This window comes from Peromyscus maniculatus, chromosome 22 (assembly GCF_049852395.1).
Source record: "Peromyscus maniculatus bairdii isolate BWxNUB_F1_BW_parent chromosome 22, HU_Pman_BW_mat_3.1, whole genome shotgun sequence".
NCBI classification, from domain to species: Eukaryota; Metazoa; Chordata; class Mammalia; order Rodentia; family Cricetidae; genus Peromyscus; species Peromyscus maniculatus.
The window spans coordinates 51,979,185-52,005,937 of NC_134873.1; the positions used below are offsets into that span (position 1 = coordinate 51,979,185).

At 44.4% G+C, this 26,753-nt stretch overlaps 1 protein-coding gene across 12 annotated transcripts in view; it reads left to right on the top strand.

Annotated features, from left to right (window-relative positions):
• Positions 1-24,731, top strand: part of Eml4 (EMAP like 4) — a 132,209-nt gene extending 107,478 nt beyond the window's left edge. For 8 of the 12 annotated variants that reach the window (XM_016008819.3, XM_006990509.4, XM_016008816.3 and 5 more), the window contains 10 exons: positions 623-774; positions 1,976-2,101; positions 2,184-2,315; positions 3,177-3,244; positions 8,707-8,795; positions 10,829-10,926; positions 18,558-18,645; positions 19,140-19,238; positions 21,682-21,812; positions 22,222-24,731. In XM_016008819.3, coding sequence (XP_015864305.1) covers positions 623-774; positions 1,976-2,101; positions 2,184-2,315; positions 3,177-3,244; positions 8,707-8,795; positions 10,829-10,926; positions 18,558-18,645; positions 19,140-19,238; positions 21,682-21,812; positions 22,222-22,677 — 1,439 coding nt within the window. In that variant the 3' untranslated portion in view covers positions 22,678-24,731. The remainder of the gene's footprint in view (positions 1-622; positions 775-1,975; positions 2,102-2,183; positions 2,316-3,176; positions 3,245-8,706; positions 8,796-10,828; positions 10,927-18,557; positions 18,646-19,139; positions 19,239-21,681; positions 21,813-22,221) is intronic. The other 4 variants (XR_013046958.1, XR_013046961.1, XR_013046960.1 and 1 more) reach the window with 1 other exon arrangement.
• Positions 24,732-26,753: the final 2,022 nt, after the last annotated feature.

The window sequence follows — 26,753 nt, forward strand, 5'->3', positions numbered from 1 at the left end:
TCTCTTACTTCACTGGTCTCACTTGGTGCTAGAGACCTCTGAATCAGCATTATGGGCATTATCTGGATGAGGTTTGGGTGGTATAATTTCATTCTAGCCCCTGTTTCTCAACAGATTAAAAGGAGTAACTCAGTGTTTATTAGTGATTGTTACGTACTGAGCTAACAAAGGCTTTTTTTTTTTTTTTTTTTTTTTTTTTTTTTGCAAAGCTCCAGGGACATTGAGGTGGGAGCCATGGGTCCTGGTCACAGCTTCATTCTTAGATTGCTGGTGCTTGTGCCCTTGCTGAGTCAGAAGAGTGGCACACCCTCACAGTGCACAGACCTCTCACTTGATGCCCTTTGTCCGCACAGTCATCACTATTTTAGCAGCTTACTTTTCTGTAAGAAAGTAATATTAGAGCACATAAACATCGATGTAAATGGGAAGGACTCTTTTCAGTCTTAAGCTTCTCCACATGCCATGTTTTAATAACTTGCTGAGGATTGGCTTTTGATTATGAAGCTGTGGACGCCTGAGTATTCATTCACCCTGTGGCTCTGCTGAAGCTTTTTTCCAGAAAGACAAAGTCTTAATACATCATGTTATAACTAGTATTTTTATTTTCCCATTACCGTATCAGGTGTCTATCAGATCAGCAGACAAATCAAAGCTCACGATGGCAGTGTGTTTACACTTTGTCAGATGCGAAACGGGATGCTATTAACTGGAGGAGGGAAAGACAGAAAAATAATTCTGTGGGATCATGATCTGAACCCTGAGAGAGAAATCGAGGTAAGGCTGACAAACGCTAACAATCTTAAAGTAGTAGACCCTCTGCTCGTGCCCTCTGTCCCATTTTGAGATAGCTTTTCTGGGAAACTGATCCATGTTCTTACCATTCCTTCCCTTTCCCCAGAGCAGAGAGTTTGTTACAGCACAGAGTAGTCTCTTTTAAACAAAGCCATTTGGAGTTTGGGGGCTTTATTGTTCATTTTGCCGTGCAAGCCACTGAACTCAGGGCCTGACATAGGCTAGGCAGACACTGTGAGCAGAGGCATCTTGGAGCCCTTCATGATATGCACATATCAGAGTCATTCTGCAGTCAGTGGTGTAAAGGTCACTGAGATGATACCACATAGTGCATAAGTGAAACAGATCTCAGAGAGAAGTCTATGAGTGGCCTTTCAAATACTTGACAATGCAGTCATCCTCTCATATGTATAAGGGAGTAGTTTCTGATCTCCTGTGGATTCTAGAAAGCTGTGGGTGCTCGAGTCCCTTACATAATGCAGTCCAATATTTCTGTGTACACTTTAATCATCTATATATTGCTTACTGTGTCTGATGCAGTGTGAATGTTATCAAAATGTTTTACTGGGTTGTTGAGGAGCTAATGAGGGGTGTGGTGCATATTCAGTACAGACAGGTTTTTTTCACTCCAGTATTTCCTACCCATAGTTGATTTAGTCCTTGCTTGCAGGGTCTACAGATAAAAAGGCCAGCTGTGTTTTTTGATTTACTGAGATATTTCTGTTTTAGTCCTTGTGACAACCAAGAATGACTACCCAGAAGAACATAAAACAAAACCCAAGCCATATACTTCATGAGCTCCAATAGAACTTACTCCTCTTCCCCCATACTTGTAACCCTTAACTCTTGGAATCATACAGAATATAAATCTAAATTTTACTGAAGTGGGCTAGAAATGAGATCACTGTGAGAAGCTTGTGTAGTATGTGGGAGACCCTGTACTGCAAAGATAATTACTATAAATGAGGCAAAGAATGTTGATAATAATACATTATAACTCCTATGTAATAAGATGTAATTGAACATTAAATTACAATATGATGAGACTAGCGCACTGTTTCAGATTTAGAGTCTTGTCTTTATTACCCGGTAACTGCATACAGCTGTGAGCACAGCACTATTCAGGTGGTAATTATTGAATGTTACTCTGTTTATGGTAACTTTGCACATTCATTTGTTCCAGGTTCCTGATCAGTACGGCACAATTAGGGCTGTTGCTGAAGGAAAGGCAGAACAATTTTTAGTAGGTACATCACGAAACTTCATTTTACGGGGCACATTTAACGATGGCTTCCAAATAGAAGTGCAGGTAAGCTATGTGAGGCCAGCAGTTTCTGCGGTAATTTTTGGTGACACCTTTTGGTTCTTATGTCAAAGTTTTTCATTTTCAGGGTCATACAGATGAACTCTGGGGCCTCGCAACACATCCCTTCAAAGACTTGCTCTTGACATGTGCTCAGGACAGGCAGGTGTGCATGTGGAACTCCGTGGAGCACAGGCTGGAATGGACCAGGCTTGTGGATGTGAGTGGGTCATTCCCCGTGCAGACTCCTCCCACTGGCAGTTGAAAGCAGCAAAGGAAACAGGATTCCGCATTGATTGAAATTTGTGTTTATGGTTTGGTGAAGGGCTGAGAGTAGGAGGGAAATGTTTGGTCTCGAGTTATAATGTGAATCTATGTTGAAGAAGCAAGATAGCCAGGTACACTCCCAGTTTTTCTCTGCCTCTGCCTTTCCAGTCCTGGGATTAAAATCATGTACCGTCACCACCCAGCGTGTATTTCTTAACGGATTTGGTTTTACCCATATGGTTCCACTGGCCACAAGCCAATTATCTTTTCCCTTTGCCTGTCAGTCCCAAAGTTCCTTTTCTAGTTGTATCTACATAGTATTTCTCATTGGCTTACAGTGAAGCCGACCAGAATTTCATGTTTATAGGAAACAAGTTATTTAGAAAGATGTTTTTTCACAGTTCCCTTAGATATAGGAAGTCTTTCTCCTGTACCCTCTGTCTTAGTGCTCTATTGCTATGAATAGACACCATGACCATGGCAACTCTTAGAAAGAATAACATTTAATTGGGACTGGCTTACAGTTTCAGAGGTTTAGTCCATTATCAGCATGGTGGGACATGGCGCTGGAGAAAGAGCTGAGAGTTCTATATCTTGATCCACAGGCAATAGAAAGTGAACTATGTTCCACACTGGGTGTAGCTTGAGCATATGAGACCACAAAACCCACCCCCATAGTAATGTACTTCCTCCAACAAGGCCACACCTCCTAATAGTGCCACTCCCTATTGGCCAAGCACTCAAACACATGAGTCTGTGGGGCCATACCTATTCAAACCACCAAACCCTCAATGGCTGTCCTTTTCTCCTCTAGGAACCAGGACACTGTGCAGATTTTCATCCAAGCGGTACAGTGGTGGCCATCGGAACACACTCAGGCAGGTAAGGTCTTTAAGTGAGCTGAGTGATCTGAAGTTGTGGGATGTTTGAATTATTCTTGAGTGTTTTCGCTCTCATCTGGGAAATTTATCTCATATATAACACACTTAATACCCTTGTGTGTACTCAGTCACTCTTTACTGAGCACTGAATGAAGTGTAAGGCTAGATGGGTTTGAAAATCACAAGTACACAGTTTGAATGAAAGGATATGTGGGTGTCAAATATATCCTCACACACAACCCTAGTTTTTAAATGTTTCTGATTGACAGCTAGGTAATCAGGTAATGACTCAGCAGGTAAGGTGCTTGCCACCAACCCTGATGGCACGTGTTCAGTCCCTGGAATCAAAAGAACCAACTCCTGAAAGTTGTCCTCTGACATCCACGTGCATGCCATGGCACGTGCACTCCCCCCTAATCGCCCCCCCACACACACAGATGTTTAAAAAAAGTGATCTGGTTGAAACCCACTGAAATTACTTTCTAATATTTACGAAGCCGTGAAATCACTGTCTTGGTGACTTACACTAAAGTTAAGGTGATTATTACTTCTTGGAGTTGTGAGTAGAAAGCACTTGAATGAGAGGGCTGTAATAAATAACTGCAGATGTAGTATTGGTAGTTAGTCCGTTCCGTCTGCTGTGGAGTTGTTGACTGCTTAGAATCTAGGGCAGGTGCAGTTTGCCTTGCTTGTTGTAGATAGAACTCTGTCGGGTTTCACGCCTGTTTGTGTGCTTTTGATTCATGGGCCTTCCATTTGTTTTGATTCTTTCTTTTGCTCCTTGTGAGCACATAACTCTGATGTCTAAAACTGTGTTTTAGCCATTCAGAGCACAATCACTTACTTCTCTTTTAACCTGGGGGGAAAGTCACATTCAGGGCTAAGAACTGGTTTATTGTAAAACATGCCCAAATTGTGCATGAGCCAGAAAAATGACTGGTGAAATGTTTAAAGATGTGTCTGTGTCCGTTAGTAGATTTCTGCATCATGTCACCAAGTAATAAGTGCATTAGTGACTCAGTCACCAATATGCATTAGTGTTGCATTAAGAAATGAAATCAAAGCATTTCTCTTGGAGTAATTAAACCAGGAGCAAGCCTGAGTCCGAGTCCTCCATTTCTCTCCCTATGTCTTCCTTCTCTCTCTAGCTGATGGGTTCTGGCCAGCTGTAAACAGTCTGTTGTATGTGTCTGAATCTGTGTCCCTGTGCCTGCCTGATGTCTGTTTTATCTGTCCCTATGTCCATCCCTAACAAAGGGCTTTTGCTCTGTATGTATTTTATAGCACAGAAGGAAAGCATTACCCAAGAAGGAATGAAACATTAATGCATAAGTCTACTTGCATCCTGTTTGCTGTTCTCAGCAAAGGATTATCCTAACACACATACAGACACGTGTATTGTTCTGGGCTAGAGCATGACAAAGATTAAAGCTGTGCATTAGCTTCAGTTGATCACATGAGAGATCCAAGGCAAGTTACACTGTTCTTTTCAAGGCAGATTAAACGGGCTGAACATCCAGTGTGACAGCAGTATTAAGTCATAAGTAACTTTGAGGTATATTAGTAACTCAGCTGTGAGGTCAAGCTATTCTAGTAAGATATTTTCAGAATACTGTATCTCCACACATAAGCACAAGAGCAAATAAATTATCAGTTATAGGAGTGTCATTTTAGAAGAGTGTATGGTGTGTGTGGTGCCTGGGGTTGAACCCAGACAGAGCCTTGTGTGCTAGACAAGGCTCTACAACTGCCCCAAACCTGTATTGTACCACTTTTAAGGGGCAAGATGAGTGCACAGCAGTAAGGGCATAATTACCACTGCGTAGCTTTATTGAGATATAAACTACCATAAAATTCACCTAAGTATGTTAGCTAATGTTTCAGTACATCTATAGAGCTCTGTAATATAATATTGGACTGTTTTCGTTAGCCTAGAAAGAAATTCTTTACCCATTAACAGCAGTTCTTCTATACTCACCTACTGCCCTGTTCACCTATGGGCAGCTGATCAATCTTTTCCTATAGGTTTGCCAGTTCCAGACATTTCATATAAATGGGATCACACAGGCATGCCTTGGAGACTGGCCTCTTTCACCTGAAGTGATAAGCCTTGCAAGAATTACGTCATGTATAATACTTCATTCCTTTTTGTGGCCAGATAGTATTTCATTGTGTGGGTATACTCACATCAGAAAACCAACGGCCATTTGCTTTTCCACTTTTGACACTAGAGTAATCCTGCTACAAACATTCGTGTACAAGGTTTAGTGTAGGGTATGCTTTCAGTTGTCTTGGACATCAGTAGACTGGCCAGGTCACACAGTTCTGTCTAATGTTTTGACCAACTTTTGTAACCATTTGCAATCCTACCAGTTTCTCAGCATCTTTACAGCATCTCCTTCCCTGAGTTTGGTCCCCCAGGTGGGTGTGAAGTAGCTGATCAGCATGGCTTATGTTTGCATCAGCCACTTGTTTCTCATTCTGAGCAAACTGTATATTCACATCCTCTTTCCACTCTGAATTACTGCGTTGTAAAGTATCAGATAAAGGATCGGTTGAATTGGGCTTTTCTTCTCTTTTTGGCTTTACTCTTTTTTTTTTTTTTTTGAGACAGGGTTTTTCTGTGTAGCCTTGGCTGGTCTCAGACTCAGGGATCTGCCTGCCACTGCCTCTCAGGTGCTGGGATTAAAGGCGTGTACCACTACCTGGCTTTTTTTTTTTTTTTTTTTCTTTACATTTTTCTAATTACAAAAGTAACATTCCTTTTAATTTTTTTTTTTTTTGTGTGTGTGTGTGTGTGTGTGTGTGTGTGTGTGTGTGTGTGTGTGTTAGTGTCTGTGTCTGTATTCCGTGTGTGTGGTGATCCCTGGAGGCTAGAAGAGGGTGTCAGGTCCCCTTTACCTGTGTAACAGGTGATTGTGAGCTACCCAGCATGGAACTTGAGTCTTCTGGACAAGTAGCAAATAACCTTCACCTTTCAACTATCTCTAGCCCCAACGTTCCTCTTTTTATAGTTAGAGGATCATTTGGGGGAAAAAAAAAACAAAAACAAAAACAAAAAAAAACAAGGCCCATAGGACACACTGTCAAAGACACACTATCCAAAACATACTATCATGGATGCATATTTTTCTAAAGGGAAAGAGATACATTTATTTAAGGACATCAAGGTAGTTCCAGCTCTAAATTGTCTGTGTATAAGTCATATATCCAAGCATGGTGGCACATGGTTGTGATCCCAGCAGTTGTGGGGAGGTAGGAGGATCAGGAGTTCAAGGTCAGGCTTAGCTATAGAATGAGTTCACATCCATCCTGGGCTACATGAGACTCAACCCCCACCCCAAAAAGTCAACGTGATAAACGGTGGTGCTGCCTTTTAGTATTTGGTTCGCATGTCAACTTAATCTATGACAGATGATTTACCATCCCTAATGGCCATTACATTGAGAAAAGCGAGCCTCATAGCGATGGCACATTACTCCCAAATAGAAGCTTTGTCCTGGTATATCCACCCTATAAGAAGAAGTGATTAGGGTTGGGGATTTAGCTCAGTGGTAGAGCGCTTGCCTAGCAAACACAAGGCCCTGGGTTTGGTCCTCAGCCTCCCCCCCCCCCCCAAAAAAAAAGAAGTGATTAAATGCAACGTGAAAACTCAAATTTTGTTTGTAGAAAATTTTCTTTGCTAGGACTTTCATTAAGAACAGAGATCCTGGCCATGGCAGCATTTTCTGAATGTAGAATACAGTCCACACAGTGAAAAGGGTGAGAGCATCCCAGTATCACTGCACATCTGTAGAGCAATTCTATACTTTTAACAAGTCATTCATTGACTTACTATTAAAGAGGATTTGCCAGGCTGGGGAGAGGACTCAATGGGTAATGCTTTTGATGTGCAGTGTAATGGCTGGAGTGTGGGTCCCCAGAATCCACATAAAGTTAAGCAGGCATGGCATCCATCCTCTAATCCCAGCACTCGAGATGTGGAGACAGAAGCTGGGCAGCTAGAACGGCCCAGTCTTCAAGTTCCTGCGTACAGTGAGAGACCCTTCTCATTGGAGAGTCAGTTCAGGACTTCCACACACAGGAACAATTAAAATGCAAAATAAAGTTCCATTCCAAAAACAGAAGAATCAGTCTGCTATGTATTTAAAGAAATAGAAAAAATACACAAGAGTGTGTCTTCTGTTTTTCAGTAGCTGCTGTGTGCAGCAGTGCAGGTTTCTCTACATGGAATGTGATCTGGGCTTTGTTGCTGCTAAGGTTGCTTCCAAACAGAACAATTGTGTGTCATTTTCCTAGAAGAATTAAAGTGACTTGGAAACAGTCTAGGGGTTTGCGAACTTTAAAATTAACAATTTTAAATGTATAAGAATATAATAAAGTTTTGATAATAGTGTTAAAACTTGAAGCCTGGTGATCACAGTAACTCTGTATCTCAAGATCCAGTTAGTCTTAGTTGTGATGTCATCTTATTCTCTTTTTGAAAAGGCGGTTCTCAGTGCTTACAGTGGTAGCCTGAAGATTGATGAATAACAGTTCAAAACACACCTACAGTCTGTGGGCGCTGTCAGCTGCACCAACGGATGTTCAGTAAACATGGACCATATGGCTTCAGTGTGCCAGCTTCCTCCTGATTGGCCTTTAAACTCATGTGTGTAGAGGCTATTAAATGACAGAGTTTATGAGTTAAATTAGCTACCTAGAAGTTTCAGTCCCTGCCTCACAGAGTTACTACAGTTCATTCACGAATGTGTCCGCGTTCCTGCCTGCCTCCCTAGCTCCGCTGCTGCTCTTCCTCCTCACCTCCCTCAGTGTTCACTTCACCCTGCACCCCCTTGACTGGCTCTTCTATGCCTGCTCTCATTCACTTCCTCCTGGGAGTTCTGTGGTGTTTGCCGAGCGTCCTGGGGTAACCTGGGGTTACCGTTGAATCATTTCTCTTTGCCCATTGCCCTATCTGCTGTTCCTCAGCTCTAGTGTAATCTTGGAAAACCTCGACCCTGTCACTTTATTTTTCTGTCTAAACAGTGCCTAACAGAGGTACCTGAGTAGAAATGAAACACAACTAGACCCATGTCTATCTAGCAGCGCTTTTTAAAATACAACCTTAATTAGAACATAGAAGCACAGTCATAATTAAAAGATTAATACTGAAGTTTTTTAAATTAAAATGTAGAAAAAGGGTGCTGGAGAGATGGCTCAGTGATTAAGAGCACTGGCTGCTCTTCCAGAGGACCGGGGTTCAATTCCCAGCACCCATAGGGCAGCTCACAGCTGTCTGTAACTCCAGTTCCGGGGATCCAACACCCTCACACAGACACACATGCAGGCCAAACACCAGTGCACATAAAACAAAAATAAATAAAATCTGAAAAAAAATGTAGAAAAAGTCAGCTACTTTTTCCTGTAAATGTTAATATCTGAAGGTAGTTTTTATTTTTTCCTTCTTTCCTTCCTAAACAGGTGGTTTGTTCTGGATGCAGAAACAAGAGATCTCGTGTCCATCCACACTGATGGGAATGAGCAGCTCTCCGTGATGCGCTACTCAGTAGGTGGGCAGCCCTCCCCCCCTTGATATGCACTCACTGAAATCACGTTTACTTGTTCATGAGGCTCACTCCTCTCTGTGTTCAAGAGTTGTAACGTGTCCCCTGAACATCAGGCTAAATTCCACTACTGGAAACTAAGAAACCTGAGAAATGAAACAGCATAGTAACCATCAAGCAAGCATGCATTTAGAATGAACCATTACAGCTGCAGTAGGAGTTATAAACAGCACAACCAAAGCATACCATTACACTAGGATCTTTATATATTAAGATGAATGTAATAGTACTTTCTCGCTGGGACCGCCAGCCCTCAGATAATGACACTGAGACTTACTGATTATGAAAGCTTGGCCTTTAGCTTAGGCTTGTTCCCAACTAGCTCTTATAACTTAAATTAGCCTGTTTCTAGTAATCTACATTCTGCCACATGGCTTTTTCCCTTCCTTCTATTCTGTATGTCTAACTCCCTCCGTGTCTGGCTGGCATCTATCTCGTGCCTCGATTCATCTCCAGTTCCTCCCTCTCCCTGGAAGTCCCACCTATTCTCTTCTGTCTAGCTATTGGCTATTCAACTTTCTATTAAACCAATCACAGCAATACATCTTCACACAGTATACAAATATCCTCAATAGCTGAATGTTACATCTAATTAGCAATCTTTGTATATAAAAGGATATAAGCAGTGGAGAATGGAGCTAAGGGCTCAGTCCTTGGAGTTGCCAAAAAATTGTAGAAGAAATAGCCAGAATACACACTAATATCCAAATACTCTAGTTAGTAATGTTCTGAGTTACATTGGTTGTTGCTAGATAAAATACTTAGTAATTCATTAATTTTATATAACTCATTCAGCTTTGAATAATTCTTTGTACTTTATTCAAAATGGTTTCCCAATATTCTACTTACTTTTGTTGTTATTTATATGGTTTGATTCATATTATTCTCTTCTAGAGTTAGTCTAACTTTTTTGGGGGCATAGTCTTTCCCAAGCTGGCCTGAAACTCAAAATTCCCCTTCCTCTTGAAAGAACTGGGATTGTAGATAAGCATACATGGGATTTCTTATATTTGAATATTGAGGGTTGGCTGGTTTTGTCTTTGTAGTGCTAGGGTTAAAACCAGGCCTCCATGCATGGATAGGCAAACACTTCATCAAGGAGCTATATCCTTGGCCCAGAAAGTCTATTCTCATAGCTGTTGAACTGATAGTAAAGAAAAAAGACGTTTGATTGCTTCTTCATTGTTTCAAAGGAAGCATAGACTCTGGAGAAAAATGTATGTACAGCAAGATGCGAAAACCCAGAAAGAATCAGTGTGATTTCTGTTGTTTTAGGTGTTTGGGTTTTTTTTACATGTGTCTATGTGCACACGTGTGAGGACAACTTTTGTAAGGTGGGTCTATCCTTCACCACATGGTTCTTAGGATGGAACGCAGGTCATCAAGCATAACAGTGTATACTTTTCCCTTCTGACCCATCTTGACTTCCCCAGAAGAGTCATTTTGAAACAGCAGAGTTTCCTGTTTTATTTTTATTAGTTTTTAATGCCATAATAACAAGCTCTACAAAATGTAGCATTTAACATCAAAAGATCAGTAGAGTTTGACTAGTTGTTATTTGCGTAGCATAGTGGTAGGTACAACCAAAGATAACACAGAACTAGAGAATGCAGCATATTCCTTCCTAAACAACCCACCCTGTAATTTGTGAGGTCAGATGTGCTTACCCAACACTGCAGCTGTACATGCTCAGCGTGCTGCATTAACACTGTGCTTCCACCAGTAAATGCAGGGACATTGCTCTGAACCCAGCCTTTCACTGACTACAAGGACCAGACCAGAGAGTATCTCCAAGGAAGGGATTCTATGTTGGATTAGATTACCATTTGATTTTAGGGGATGCTAAGTGATTGGATTTGTTAATAAAATGCCAAATAACATTTAAATTGATGAGATTTAACTTTTTTTTAATAGAACCAATAAAATAGCGATACATAAAGACATTTTTGCAGTCAGCACTTTTTCATTTTTAATTCTAGATGGTACTCTTCTGGCTGTAGGATCTCATGACAACTTTATTTACCTCTACACAGTCTCAGAAAATGCAAGAAAATACAGCAGATACGGAAAATGCACTGTAAGTAGCAAAATAGAATAACCTAAGTTACAAAGTAATTGAGAATTGTATTCTGTTAAAAGGAGAATTAAATGTTCACATTGATGGAGCTGTTGTGTTCTCCTTTTAACTGCTTTAAACTCTCATCTATTTCTGTGAAAACTGAGGTCACCTGTACCAGAATGCAGGGTCCCTTACCTCAATCCCCAGTACCTCATAAACTAGCTATGGCGGCATACTCTTGGCACATGGAGGCAGGAGGATCAGTATTCAGGGTCATCCCCAGCTACATAGTAAGTTTGACACCACCCTAGGGTACATGAGACCCTAACTCACAAAAGAGGAGGGGGAGACCTGGCGAGTGGCTCAGTGGGAAGGAGTACTGCTCTACAGAGGACCGGAGTTTGGTTGCCAGCACCCACATTGAGCTGCCGGCAACCACCTGTAACTCCAGCTCCAGGGGACCCAGTGTTTGTGACCTCTATGGGGCAGTGCGCATACACATAATTCAATAGGTTTCTTAAAAAGAAAATTGTAATTACCTAACTGTAGAACACAGCTGTATGTTCTGGAAAGGTATCTATCCCCTTACATTTGAGCTCAGTATTTATCTTTAATTAGTATTAAGGCAGTTTGTTCAAGCTATTTCTGTGGGAAACTGTTTGTTTGATTAAAAAAAAAGATCTTTCTGCATAGCCCTGGCTATCCTTGAACTTACTACGTAGACCAGGTTCTCCTCGAACTCACAAGAGATGTGCCCTGCCTCTGTGTCCAGAGTGCTGGGATTAAAGGTATGTGTCACCACACCTAGAGCTGTGGGAAACTTTTTATTTCAGTGTCCCATGTTTCTGCCCATCCCCAATACCCTACAATGTCCTGTGTCACCTGTCTGCCACTAAAATGGAATAACTTTAGAGATGTCTGCATTTAAGGAAGTTAGCAGAACATGTTTCCTGATATTTGTTTACCCATTTCTGAAGGTAATAGGTTATCTTTACAGTATAAAAATTAAATTCTGTAAATAGCTACATACTTACTGTTTGCTAGGACCTCACCTCAAAATTGAGAAATGGCCTAGGCACCAAGACTATCTAGAAAATGTGTCCCTTTGTCCTCAAGAAGTACAGTTGCCAGGCATGGTAGCACATGTCTGTGATCCCAGTCCCAGCACTCAAGAGACAGAGGTGCAAGAATCATTGCAAGTTACAGGCCAGCCAGGGCACTCAGACAACAAGAACCAAAGGAAAAAGAAGGACAGGTAGAGCTGAAGGAGGGCTGTTGTCAGTGGTAGATAGAGCACTCGGTGGCACATCTGAGGCCTTAGGTTCAGTCCCACAAAGGAGAAGGACATGTAGGTAGTGTAGCTTGGTGATTCCTGACAAACTGGATCAAACTTCCGGCCGGAACTTTATGCACTGCTTACACACTAATATGACCTTGAGCAGGTTGCTCTAACCTCTGCCTCAGTTTCCTCACCTGTAAAGGATGGGTAATAGTAGTTTCTACTTAACAGGATTAAAGGAAGCTAATGCAGGGCTGAGGATGTGGCTCAGTGAGTGTTTACCATGCAAGCATGAAGACTGACTGAATTACCTGCACCCACGTGAGAGCTGGGCATGGACGTGCCTGCCTGTAACCCAGTGCTGGGGGCTTCACTGGCTGCCAGCCTGTTTCCAGCTTACACGAGAGATCCCCTGTCTCAAGGGACAAGGCAGACACTTCATGTGCCCCTGTGGCTTCACATGTATACATACACCACACATGAAAGAAAAGAGGTGAATGCACATAAAGACCCGAGGCTGGTGCCAGGCATAGAAATACTCAATAAATGTGCATATGATTTTCATACAAACTTAGGCAACTTAATATGTATATTAGAAATTATTCAGAATTAGCAAATGACGTGATGAGTTGGTATGGTGGCACAAATCCTTTCATAGTCTTGATGAAACAGTTTACTTGGGTGGCATAATAAAAGAGGTCTTATAAACACACATGGTACGAGGCTGATATTTATTGTGCTTATGATATGCAGATTGAATATCCTTTATTCAAAATGCTTGGGACCAGAAGTGTTTCAGATGTCAGCTTTCTGACTTTGGGAATAAGAGATCTTGGGGCCAAGATTGAAGTAAAAACCCTAAGCTCATTTGTTTCTTATACATATATAGCCCGGTGGGTAATTTTACAGGATGTTTATTACACTTGTGTTTTGACCCACCTGTCCTATGAGATAATAAAGTCTTAGATTTTGAAGCACTTTCAAAATTCACATTAAGAGTTTTCAGTTTGGCCAAGCTTGGTGGCCATAGACCTGTAATCTTAGCACTCTGGAGGCAGAGGCAAGAGCATTGGTCACAAGTTCGAGACGAGCCAGGTCTACATAATGAGACTCTCAGAAAAGAAAACAGGAATGTTGAATTTATATGAGCAAAAACAATGTTTGAGAAGAGAGATTTGTTTGTTGCTGCTCTGTGTGATTTTTTTTTTTCCATACACTAAAACCACTACACACATGCACAAAGAAAGAAGAAAGTACTTCACCATAAGAATTTTTTTAGATTACTGAAGTTTACCCTAGTGGGCCTCAAATTATTTTATTTATTATTATGCACAGGACTTGCGTGTGTGAGTGCATGTGCTGTAGTGTACATGTGGAGGGAAGAGGGCAGCTTTGCATGGATCCAGTGCAGGAACACAGGTTGTCTGGCTTGCAGGGCAAGCTCCTACATATCCACCGGGCCATCTCCCTGGCCCAACTCTAAATTCTCTTGAAAAAGATATTTTATTTGACTTTATTTTATGTTCATTGATGTGAAGGTGTCAGATCCCCTGGAACTCGAGGGGTTTGTTGGTTTGTTTTGAGACAGGGTTTCTCTGTGTAGCTTTGCACCTTTCCTGGAACTCACTCTGTAGCCCTGGTGGGCCTTGAACTCACAGAGATCCGCCTGCCTCTGCCTCCCAAGTGCTGGGATTAAAGGTGTGCTCCACCGCTGCCCGGCAGCTTTTCTCTTTAATGAGTTCTTAGAAGTATAATGGAGAGCTGCTCGTGAACTAATTGCGGCTGTGACAAAAGGCCTGTCTGCTTGGCTCAGTTGTCTTCTGTCCTTGTGCTGGGCTTGTTGCTATCACTTCTCTTAGAGTCTCTGTTGCTTGTGGGGAACCTGCTCCCACCTTTTAAAGGGTCCCTATGAGGAGGAGGGAGGAATAAGAAACTTGGAGATAGAGTGATAAGTCTAGCCAATGAGAAGAAAGACAGAAACACAGGATCGCTTCGGGAGGACCTGGGTCAATACCCAACGGCCCAGAACTTGATTCAAAAGGGCCTTTTATAACAATGCCAAGGGGCGAGGCAAAAGACCTCCCCCTTGGTAGATACACCCAAGTGTATCCCCTTCCAAACACCTGGTACCCAGACCAGGTCCAGTCATCCCCTTATGCAGCCCTGCTGGTAAAGCAAGCTCAGATCTCACTAGGAAACCTCTGTGGGCTCCCACAGTTGCTTTTATCTGTTGTCTGCTTTTAGAGAGGACAAACTGGGCATTGCTGACTCTACCACCTACTAATTTGTGACTTTAGGCAAGTTAATTAACTTTTCTGAATCTTACATTCATAAAATTGGAGATTTTAGAAGTTCATCTTTCGTAGAACTGTGGTCTCTATTAAAATGGACAACCAAATTCAAATGCAATTGCTGCTCCATACTTGCAGTCATTTGCCTGATCTTATGCAAAGGAGTGTGGGGAAGAAACCCCTGAAATGGCTGGTCCATAGTATGGTCAAGGGAAGAGTTTGAATTGTGCTTTAGAGAGCGCGAGCAGACTGGCTGTGGCAGAACTAGGGAAAGCAAGAAAGGCAGCAGAACGGGAGAATGGTGGAGATACCGAGAGGGGAGAGGGAGAGAATGACCAGTGGGTATAGAGAGCGGGGATCTGAGGGAAGGAGGGCCAGGTGCTCGCTCGCTCGCCTGTGTGACAGGTGCTTGGGAGTAGGGACTGAGGGAGCCTGGGGCCAGGCGTGGGCTTTGATAGATAAGGGAAATGACTCCTTTTGGCAGGATGAATGCTGGCGTTTTATCTGTCTGCCAGAAATCCTTCTGTAGTCCATCTTGAGCTCATTTCTGGGAATATGGACTGCTTGTTGGACTGCCTGAGACCTAGCATATTGGTCAACATTAAGTGACTAGTGTAGCTGGAGAAAGAGACTGAGGCTAGAGCTTTAGGAAGCGCCCTTGTAGTAGATTATAACCAGTTCTGAGTAGTTGCAATCTGCTCCTCCTTGTGGTGTCTATGTATGAACATGTTATTTCAGAAGGTGGGGCTACATGAGAATGCAAAGCAGGGCTCCCTAATAGAAGGCAGCAGGCTGGTTCAAGGGACTCCAATGATGGATCCATTTTCAGACGTGCACTGAAATCACCCACATTCTTCCAAAGCTGGTCCATCAAATGCTAGTTTACCACAGGCATGGTAACTCTGAGGACACTGATGGGCAGCCACTGTGGCCCTCCCTTCTCTGCCACTTCCTGTTGGTAGTGACTTCAGCCTTGAGCTTTAATTCCCAGGCTCCTCCGTGACCTTCAGTCATTGAAACTCTTTGCTTTCTAGTGTGGGTGGGAGACAAGCTCTTGCCCCAAAGCCCAGCCTGTCTGAACTGTCCCACCTGGCTTGATTTAATTGATCCCAAATGTCGCTCATACTCTTCCTGAAGTACTCCTTATCTGCTTAACGTCTTGTTCCAATATTTCTCCATGAATTCTCAACTCTGATACTGGTTAGTCCCTCTTCTAAGTGCTTGTTGAGATGTTAAGTCTGGTCTCAGAAGGACTGGAGGACTGGCCTCTAAACTGGAGGATTCTGGCATATAAGAGGATTGCAGATGGCCCAGCTGTGCAGCTCCATGTCATCTGTCTTCACAGAGTGAGAAACTGCAGCAGTAACTCATTTATCACAGTCCCTGTTCCGACCACCCTAACCTTCACACACCCCACCCCGAAGTGCTTGAGTGAGCTAGTCTCCCTGTGAGAAGAACTGGGGTCCCAGGTGTCAGGTCAGACCTTAAAAGCTGGGCTACAACAGTTCAGTCTCTGGTTTCCTCTTCTCTCACATTCTTAACCCTGACCACACAATGCTTGTCATCCCATAAACAAAATATGAGTGGTTCTTACACTGGAAGCCATTCAACAGAATACCTTTTCTCTTTCAAAAGACAATTTTTTTAAGTGTTATTTAATCCTTTATATTGTGAACCATTGAATGTTTTCCTTGGTTTTGTGTCCCGATTGGTCGAAACTTCCTAGAAATCTCAAATAAACCATAAAACTAACTCAGTTTTCAATAGAATGATATGCTTTGATATTTCTATATCAGGTTATATATAGTACTCTGCTAGCTTTAAAAATTAGTGGTATTGCCGGGCAGTAGTGGCTCATGACTTTAATCCCAGCCCTTGGAAGGCAGAGGCAGGCAGATCTCTGAGTTTGAGACCAGCCTGGTCTGCAGAGTGAGTTCCAGGACAGCCAAGACTATTACACAGAGAAACCCTATCTGCGGTAGAGAGGGGAGAACCTAGGTTTTGGAATGTTTTTGTTTTGTTCCCATGTAATTTTAAATCAGTTGCCAATCACTGATACACAGGCAGCGTTCCGTACAGTGCCCTACCTGGAGGGTCATGGTTTTTCTCAGGGTGGTCTTCATCATCTTCCCTTGTGATTAGCATTGTGGTTGTAGCTTTCGGTTATCAAGCGACAGTGATGGAGGTGCTGGCCTGGAATTCTGTTTTAGAATTTCTTCTCCGGGTAATAAAACAATCCTGTACCGTTATGCTTGTCCCTTGAGGTGAAGCCTGACATTATTCCCCACTCTGTGTGCACAGGTTGAATATCTTACATGAGGTACGTGGGCTCAGAAGGGTTTTGGATTTGAGGATGTCTGCATAGATATCACCCACATGAGCATCGAATCTAAAATGCTCCAAAATCCAAGGCCTTTGGAATCTCATCAGCACTCGGGTTTCAGGCTTTCAGAGCAGGGGCGTTCAGCCTGTCCTGTCCCCGAGTCTGTAACTTGGGAGGGGAAGGACACTATCGTAGCTTCTGGGTGGGTATGACCTCACAGACCCTCCTATCCCAACCATTGCATTTCATCTCTGTGCTCATCTTGTTGACATTGGTATCGGGGAAATAGTCATTCTGTTTTCCAGCATGAGTCAAAAACTACCCCCCCCCCCATAGGTTTTTCAGAACAGTTGCATTGACTGGCCTTCTGAACACATTCTGTGTCCACTGTTGTGTGAGTTAAGGCTTACATAGACATAATAATGCTTTTCATGCTCTTCTGAGAGATTCGGGTAATATGCAGAGAACATCAGTGTTAGAATAAACACTTAGAGGAGTGTGCATTGCCATGATTACTTTGCGTAACCTCTGGACAGCCGAGCCAGACATGAGACTCATCTGTCAACGTGTTGGCATACCCTCATGCACACTCAGAAGTACCTAGTGACCCTGCATGCCTTTCTGGCTTGAAACATTGTTCTCTTGTTGCTAATGTTCTCAACCACAGGTGATTCCCGACCTGTTTTCCAACATACCCAGTCTCTAGTATTCAGAAAACTTCTTAATTCCCAAACCCCACAGTTCAGTTCACTTAAACATATAATAAACATATATGGACCTTCAGTGCTATGAGGAAGGTTGTGGGTCCAGAAAGAGTTAGGGACACATTTAATTGGGCTTCAGGAGACTGGAATAATCAAGAAGCTTGTGAGTCATTAGAAACTGTAGCTGAGACACATTGAGTTTATTAACTTCAAACAGTGTAAGCAGGAGGCTTTTAATTCCAAAAGTACAAAATTAGGCTATATGAAACAAGTGAGTGTGTGTCTGTCAGCTTTGAAAAACCTAAGGTCCGCAGGACATACCTGAAGTGGTTTATTGGGAATCATCAAATGCTTACATGTCAAACTAACAGTTAAGCATTTGGTAGTTTTGTTGTTTTAATTTCCAGTGTTAATAAAAGCTAAGCAAAAGATCATTTTTCCTATTTAAGGAAAGTTTTGAAGAATCGGATGATTAACTTGGGTCCAGCTGTTCTGCAGGAATGCAATGTTGGATCACTTTCCCCTACCCAGAACATTCTTTGAAGATAGGAATTTGCCTAGGAGAGTTCCATTCTGACTATTTATAGGGACCATACACAGCCCAGGAAAACTTTAATGTGCATAATCTGTAACAGAAACTTCCTTCTCAAAACTGGTGTCACTCCAATAGGGCCATGTGGTGAGTGGGTTAGAGGCAGGCCGGAGAGTGCGTGGTGTTCTCTGAGATGGAATTCTCTAGAGAGGTGTACCTACTTGTTCTGGTGTGTAGATAGAGCCAGCAGGTGTCACCCAGGTTCAGAGCACTTTATAGTGTTCTGTTGTGTACAGCCCCGAGAATGCCACCGCCCTGCCCAAACTGTGTCACTGGTCTCTTCACACACCAGTGTCTGCCTGCATACTCGCCTGCTACCAGGACAGGGTAAAAGAACTGAAGAACCTTTGGTTCCATAGGCTCTGATGCTGCCCCATCTCTGAGGAGTCCTGGTACACGGGCGCTAAGAAAGCACTGTCATTCAAAACTCTAAATGCTTTCTTTATTGATCTTTCCTTAGGGACATTCTAGCTACATCACACACCTTGACTGGTCCCCAGACAATAAGCATATAATGTCTAACTCGGGCGACTACGAGATACTGTACTGTAAGTATGAGCATCATCTGTGGGCTCAGACACGTTTGTCAGGCAGTGCTGCTGCAAAGGCGGACGGTGAAGAGCGTGTGCTGCCTCTAACTTAACAGCGTCCAAAGTCGTGGGGCTTGGTGCAGCTCCGTTCTCCAAGAAAGCAATGCATTCATTTCATGGTGCAGAACTGATGGTAGATGTTGCTATCAGAGATTTTTCTGTGAAACTGATGCAGCTCTGAATGGTTTCATTTAACATCTTTTCCTGGAGGCAAGGAGAGTGTTAGGGTGAGCCTTTATGCTTCCAGAGAGAAGAGTAAAGCATCCATGGGAAACACTTTGTAATTCTGTAAGGTTCTGTTACACACTTTCTTTTCTTTTTCGAATGTTTTTTTAGTATATGGATTATAAATACAAGTAAATGACTAGTTTGAATCAAGATGCACTTTGAAATACATTTGTACACATGTACACAGCACTATGATTACACTCCCTGTTTCTAAATTTCTAAAGGGGACATTGAGAATGGCTGCAAACTGATCAGGAACCGGTCAGATTGTAAGGACATCGACTGGACAACGTACACCTGTGTGCTTGGCTTCCAAGTCTTTGGTAAGAACATCACAGTTAATGTGGAAAGTGTGCGTGTGAGCTTTTTATACACCGTGTTTACCAGGTAAATCGATAAATGGAAAATGTTAGCCAGGCATGGTGGCACACACCTTTAACCCTTAGCATTTGGAAGGTAGAAAGGTGGGTGTACCTCTTAGAGTTCGAGGCCTGCCAAGACTATGTAGTAAGACCCTTAGTTTCAGATTCAGAAAAGTTAAATGCACTGATTGAATCAATATGAGATTTTTCTGCAGAACCCCACAGCTTTGGTCTCAAAAAAAAGGAATTGACACAGGGTAAATTTCCTTTTGGTGTTTCCTAAGTGGATTTGAAGCTTTCATATTACTAAAGACATTTTTTAAAAAACTTTATTGAGATCTCATTTACATATTTTACAGTTTACCTAAAGTGTACAAATCAGTGGTCTTCCTATACCCACAATCATAAAGTTTATCATGCTCTGATCTTGCAACATTTTCCTCACCCCCAAAGACACTCTTTACCATTAGTCACTACCCATCTCTACCGCTATCCTAGTAGATCGAAGGACCCTTTCACAGGGTCACATACCAGAGATTTACATTACAAAACAGTAGCAGAATTAGTTATGAAGTAGCAATGGTTCGGGGTCAGCACGACATGAGCGACTGTATTAAAGGGTCACAGCCACAGCAGCAGCAACACTGCATCCTCTGCTTTCTGTTGGGGTCCTGTCCTGGAGAGTTCATGTAAGCGGACACACAACTGCCCAGTGACAGTGGCTTTTCTCACTGGGCACAGTAGGAAGAGTCGGGTCCCAGTCCTTCCTACAGCTCTGATCCCCTTTGTATGAACGGCATAGACTGCATTCTGTTCATCTGCTCTTCGGCTAGTAGTTCATTTCTCGTGGTGCACTCTCCAGAGTGGCATGGCTGGGTCTGTGGGTTTTGAGGAACTCCTGCTGTGTGAATGTGCCCTGTAATTCTGCTGGTAGTGTGTGTGAGAATTAGTGTCTTAGTGTCCTTGCCAACGCTCCCCCCACCCCACCCCGTTTTCCTGGTACCATCTGTTAAAATAGTAAGGTGTTTTAAAGATAGAATTTGGGGGTTCTAGGGCTGAGGAGATGGCTTCTTTGGCAAAGTGCTTACAAGGCAGACATGAGTTTGCCAAGTTGCAGCCACCATGAACCTGTAGTCCCATCACTGGAGAGGCAGAACAGCTGGGTCCCTGAAGGTCATTGGCGGCCAGCCTGCCTGAATCTGAGCTCGGGGTTAGTAAGAGACCTGTCTCAAATCATATAGATGGAGCTGAGGAGGCAGGTCCGGGGGTGCAGGCATGAAGACCTGAGTTTGAATCTTCAGCACCCACCTGAAAACCTGGCTGTGGATAAACATGCCTGTAACCCCAACTTTGTGGGGCCAGCACAGGCAGATCCTGGGAGCTTGCTGGCAAGCTGTTCTAGCCAAAACAATGAGTTTTCAGTTCCATGAAAGACTCTTTTTGTAAAGATTTATTTTATGTATAAAGAGTGTTTTGCTTGCGTGTGTGTTAAGTGTGCCACGTGCTTGCTGTTGGGGCCAGACGCCATTGATTGAATCTGGTTGAATGGAGGGAAGGATGGTTGTGAGCCGCTGTGCCCCACCATGCGGGAATAGGGCCCGAACTTGGCTCTTCTGCAAAGGCAGCAAGCGCTTAACAGCTGCGCCATCCCCCAACCCAAGACTGGCCCTGGAGGCAGAGAGCAATCAAGTAAGACTCCCAGCATTCTCCTCTGGCTTCGCGTGTCCCGGCACACCCACATGGATGTGACACACAATATTTTTAACAAACCTACCCTCTCCCCCAAAGTGTATTTGTCCTCAGGTGGATCAGGTTGATTCCCAAGCACCCCCGTGGCTCACAATGGTAGTCCTGTTTCAGGGGATCAGGTGCCCGCTTCTGACTTCTGTGGTCACTAGGCACACATGTGGTGTGCACATACATGTGCAAGCAAACACTCCTACACATTAAGAAAGAAGTCCTCCGGTGTAGGATTCAGCCATGGGAGGTCAACACTTCAACCTCCATGTTCCACATTCAGTCTGGTCTAACAGGAGTTTGTCTAATTACTTTGACCATGATCACCGTGCCGCAGAATAACCTGCTAAGCACATTTGACATATCTTCTTTTTGAAAACAGGAAAATTCTGTGGGATACACACTAGCCCGATGTGTGACCTGGCACTTCATAAGCACATTGTTTTTAAGGCCTCTCCCTGAGGGAGCACACAGTCCCTCTGCTGACGGTGACTCTGCTCTTCTCTACAAGGAACAGCTAAGGTTTCCTCACCGAAACTTTAAAAGGCAGGGCTAGTTTCTTAGCACCACCCGTTGCTTCCTGGCCTGAGGTCTTGGGTGGATGTTATTTATTTTTGGGGTCAGTTATTTAACATCAGGCTAATTTCCCACACCTCTTTCTCTCCAGGTGTCTGGCCAGAAGGATCCGATGGGACAGACATCAACGCACTGGTGCGGTCCCACAATCGAAGGGTGATAGCTGTGGCCGATGATTTCTGTAAAGTTCATCTGTTTCAGTATCCCTGCTCCAAGGCAAAGGTTAGCTCAGCTCAACAGAAACCTGGCTGCCCTACTTGTGCGCAGAGCGAACTGTTGGGTTAGCAGCTGTCTTGGTGGTGTGCTGCACTGCCCTGCTCACACTCGGGGGTGGACAGTTGATGGTGCCCTGTCCTGTGTTCTTTCTGAGCCAGGGTCTGTTGGCCTTTGACTCCCAGGTACTGCCATTACAGGAGTGTGCTGCCATCCCAGGCTCTCGTTCCCCCTTTATATAAAGAAACGGGAAAAGAAAACCTGCTGGTTTTATTCCGTAGGTCTGAGGGCTTGTGACTTTGATGTCAATTAAATTAACCTGTTTTCATTAAATTCACTTGTCTCCCTAGTCCTCTCCATTGCTCTAAGCAGGCATGTAAAGAATGGATTTCATTTTCCTGTCTGATTTATTTTATAGGCTCCCAGTCACAAGTACAGTGCGCACAGCAGCCACGTGACCAACGTCAGTTTTACTCATAATGACAGTCACCTAATTTCAACTGGGGGAAAAGATATGAGCATCATTCAGTGGAAGCTTGTGGAAAAGTTACCTTTACCTCAGAACGAGGTCATCCCAGACGGCAGTCTCACCAAAGCCCCTGCCTCCTGCACGGACAGTGCCAGGCCGTGTCTCCTTCCTTCCCAGCCGCTGACTGAGACAGCCGAGGAAGAAAGCAGGATCAGCAGCTCGCCCACGCTCCTGGAGAACAGCCTGGAGCAGACTGTGGAGCCCGGCGGTGGCGAGGAGCAGAGTGAGGGGGCCAGCGAAGACCTCGGGGCCGTGATTGATGAGGAGCCTGTCAGTGAGTTAGGCGAGAAGCAGGGAGCGGCCGACCTACCTGAGGACCAGCAAGGCACACCACCCCTATGCTAAGACCCCGGCTCCTGTCCTCCTTCAGCTGCCTGTGGGCGATGGAGTCAGGCGACAGCCAGCAGTGATGGGGACTCACTGTGGATGGAGGTTTGTGTGCCATGTGACCCAGTGTTCTTCAGTAGTCTGAACTGCCATCTGGGAGACACAGCAAACTCAACTACCGGGGGGAAGTCAACAGGTGAGTGTGTCTAGGAGCTCACCGTGTGTGGAGTGAATACTGGACACAGAACCGAGTTACACCATGGAAATAAACCCCTTCTCTGAAGGCGATCTCCTCAGCACAGACAGAGGCATTGCAAACACCACTGCATGGCCACCGGCTCAAACTGCCCTTTTTTCTTGATGCAGAAAAATGAAGCAGAAAAGTGGTCTTCTTGTGATACTGTCCCACTCCAGTGTCTAACAGGACTTTTTAGTTCAGGAAAGCCTGAGTATTGCCAAGTGTGGTGGTGTTGCCTTTATCACGTCATACTGCATTCTCTTACACTACCAGTCCATGTCCGGATGTGCTCCTGAGGCTGCTCTAGGTGATGCCTTCTCCACGTTATCACGAGGGGCAGCCCTCAGTTTCTGTGGACAGGTACTTTATCCTAGGAGCAAGCATTGCTTTGGTGAAGAGCTTTTCATGTATAGTAACCATGATTCTGAGAGGTGGTGGGTTCTCCGAGGAATCCTTACTGGTCTAAACATTCTCTCACGTTTGGCATTCGAGGGAACGGGAAAGAAACCACATGCCTTTAAAAGATGAACTGTAATGACCTGCTAACCTTCGCTAGCCTTCGGCACTCTGTTCCCTCGGTAGAAGTATCAACACAGTAGTCTAAACGGTTGAATTGGTGCTTGAAATTCAGTTGTCATTTTTATTCAGACTTACCACACCGAGGGATGTCTTTTTTACGGAAGGGTGACAGTCACAGTACTGCTTCACAGGGGCCCCTCTGCAGATGTGCCATCTGTGGGCATGTCCTCCTCCTGTGAGCCTTGCAGCCCTCGGTGGTGGCTTTGGTCTGGGCAGTGCACGTGTTGGTAGGCGTGGGGGAGGGGCTTTTTTCAAGTTTTGTCAGATAACTATTTTTCTTAAGTATGTTTCCTACTCAATGACAAGTGTGCATTTCCTATGTTTGTTTATACTTCGATTACAAAAAACTGTTTATTTTTTTTACCTTGCTACATTGTTTCCATACTTTTTGTTGGATTGTGTTTAGAGAAGTCTTAAGTTTGCAGGCCTTTCCGTGATTGTGCCATTCCAAAGTGCATCGGAACTGTCATTCCCTTCTGTCTTCTCAGGAGTAACACATATCAGGTAGCCATCGTTCGGAAATAGGAGCGCTCCAGGGAACTCCAAGGACACTAGGACACTCAGATTCCCACGCTGTATGGAAGGGTGTGTGGGGACAAGTGGAGACCTGTGTATCTCTAGATACGGTGCACGCATCAAATGTTCACAGTGGAAGTCTGTCTAGGTGTATGTCCGTGTGCTCTCTCTCCTTTGTTTACAACAGTTTTTTAATTAAGGGAAAAAAACACCTCAAAGTAGCTCTCTTCCAAAGAAGAGGGTCTAAGCCACCTGACTTTCAGTTCGGTCTGTACCCAGTTCTGAGGGAGCACAGCTTCAGGCATCTCTGTCCACCAGTCAGCAGTGGCGATGAAATCAGGTCCTTGCAAAAAGGACACAAGGAAAGTACATTTCTTTCAGTGCCTGGAGGATGCGGCTCTCCACAAACAGGGACTTTGTTTGGGGACATCTGTCACCTTTGGGGTTGCCATGTACAATGAGATTTATAATCATGATACTCTTGGGTGGTAGTTTCCAAAGACACTACTCATGCGCAGAAAAGCGTGCCAGCCCCTCGTGCTGGCGACTACTGTTTCATGTCAGATCTGTGATAGTGGCTGGCAGGATGTGGGATTATGAAATTGTAATGTTGTTTTGTTTTTAGAAAAACTTGTGAATGAAAATGAACCCAAGTGTTTCATGTGAAGATGAGCCATTTCTATCATGCATTCCGGTGTCATGGCAGAAAATTTAAGATTAAAAACGAAGATAACCAAAACGTTTCCCTTGCCTTCTTTGGTTGGTGGTCGTCAGAGACAGTCTTGCTGGCCTTGAACTTGTGGGAATCCTCCTGCCTCAGCCTTCACAGTTATTATAGGCAGGCTCTACCACCTCAGTTGTGTTTTGTCTTTTTTCTGTGTTCGTTATGTGGTTTACCCTGGCACTCTCTGTGATGGTCCAGATTTTAGGAGGTAGAACAGTGCTGTTGTGGATACACTCCGGTAGCAGGAAGCCTCCTGCCGGTAGAGGACGTTGTTCTGATGGATACCCCAGTAACAGGAAACAGTGCAGCTTCCGGTGGTTTCCCAGCTGTGAAGTTGGCTCCAGTGTCTGACACTGCCTGGGCTGGCGGTCCTGTTACCCTCCTGGCCCGGCCGCCTCCTGGTGGTGGACTTTTGAAGGGCTGTACTCAACCAGCTGGCATCCCCCGCTTTTCCCTGTGCCTCAGCCACACACATCCTCCACACCCCGCCGTAACTGACGACCACAGGCGTTTATAATCATGGGAACTCACTCAGCCATTCACACAGACGCAGCCAGGACAGGATTCCTAGGTGCTCAGAGGCAGCCCCAGTCGGTCCTTTGGAGGTCAAAGCCAGCCAGGGCTAGTTAGTGAGATCCTGTCTCAGAAAAGGACAAAAAAGCCGGGCGTTGGTGGCGCACGCCTTTAATCCCAGCACTCGGGAGGCAGAGGCAGGAGGATCTCAGTGAGTTCGAGGCCAGCCTGGGCTACCAAGTGAGCTCCAGGAAAGGCGCAAAGCTACACAGAGAAACCCTGTCTCGAAAAGAAAAAAAAAAAAAAGAAAAGGACAAAAAAAAAAAAAAAAAAAAAAAGAATCCATCTCACCTGAAGCTGGACAGAATGCCTGAAGCATCAAAATGGGTGAAATGAAATGATTATTTTTAAAAAAACGGATCTAGGAAAGAACTATAGGGGAAAATAACTTGGATTTTAGGGACATTGAGGTTGTTAAGGCAAGCTAACTTGCAGGAGCTGGCCCCTGCTTAAGCAACAGTTAAGGGGAGTAAGTAAGAAACGTGTGGGGATTTTATGGGGAGGGGGTAGCTTCGGATTTTGTGTATGTATGTCTTGTTTCTTCAGCATCTGAACAGTCTCACAAGGCCCAGTCTGGCCTTGACATTATGGTCTGTCTCAATCTCCTGGTTGCTAGGGTTTATTAAATGCATGTATCACCATAGCTACCTCCAAGACAGACCAAAGAAAGTCTGAGGACAAATGTGGGGTGTAAGCCACTGCTCCTGGAGACACCCCCACCTCGGCCATCGTCCCTGTGGAGCCTTAGCTGAGGAGTCCAGGCAGGAAGTCCCCATAGCCAGCCCAGACTCGCTTAGCAAGGGTCACGCCAGGAGAGGTTCTAACAAGGGGGGGACTCTGATTTGACAGAAGAAAGAAACCAAGCAGAGAGCCACTGACAGTCTCCTTGCCCAAGAGTCCGGTCCATTGCCCACACACATGTGTGATTGTCACTACCACTAGATCCTGCTGGAGAAGTCCGTGCCCAGGATTGCCCCAAACTCACACCCGAGAAACATGGGATCCAGGTGTTCTCCAAAAACAAAACGGCTGCAGCCTTTCCTGCAGGGGCAGCAGCACCTCCCTCCCTACGTAAACTGCCGGGTTCACCTTCTGCCAGGGGCCCCGAGCTCAGGCTCTGCTCTAGTCTCACCACTCCGTCTAACAACCTTCCCAGCCAGAGGAGCCTAGAGAGGAGCCAGAAATCCCAAGTCCACAGACCCCAGCGTCTTCACTTACCGCTTTGTGAGCCACAGCTTCAGACTGGCGTACTGAACTTTGGTCCGAACACTCTTCCAGTCCAAAAGACAAGCAGAAAGACTCGGTTCTCCCTCCCCACCCCTGAAATACTGAAAAGCATGAAGCAATGGCCTGGAGCAGGCTCCAGAGTTGACTGCCTCATGGGAGAGCCACAGGAGCTGCCGTGTCTCGATGGCCAACAGCAAACGAGCGTCAGGAATTCTTCATCAGCCCTAAGTTCCATTG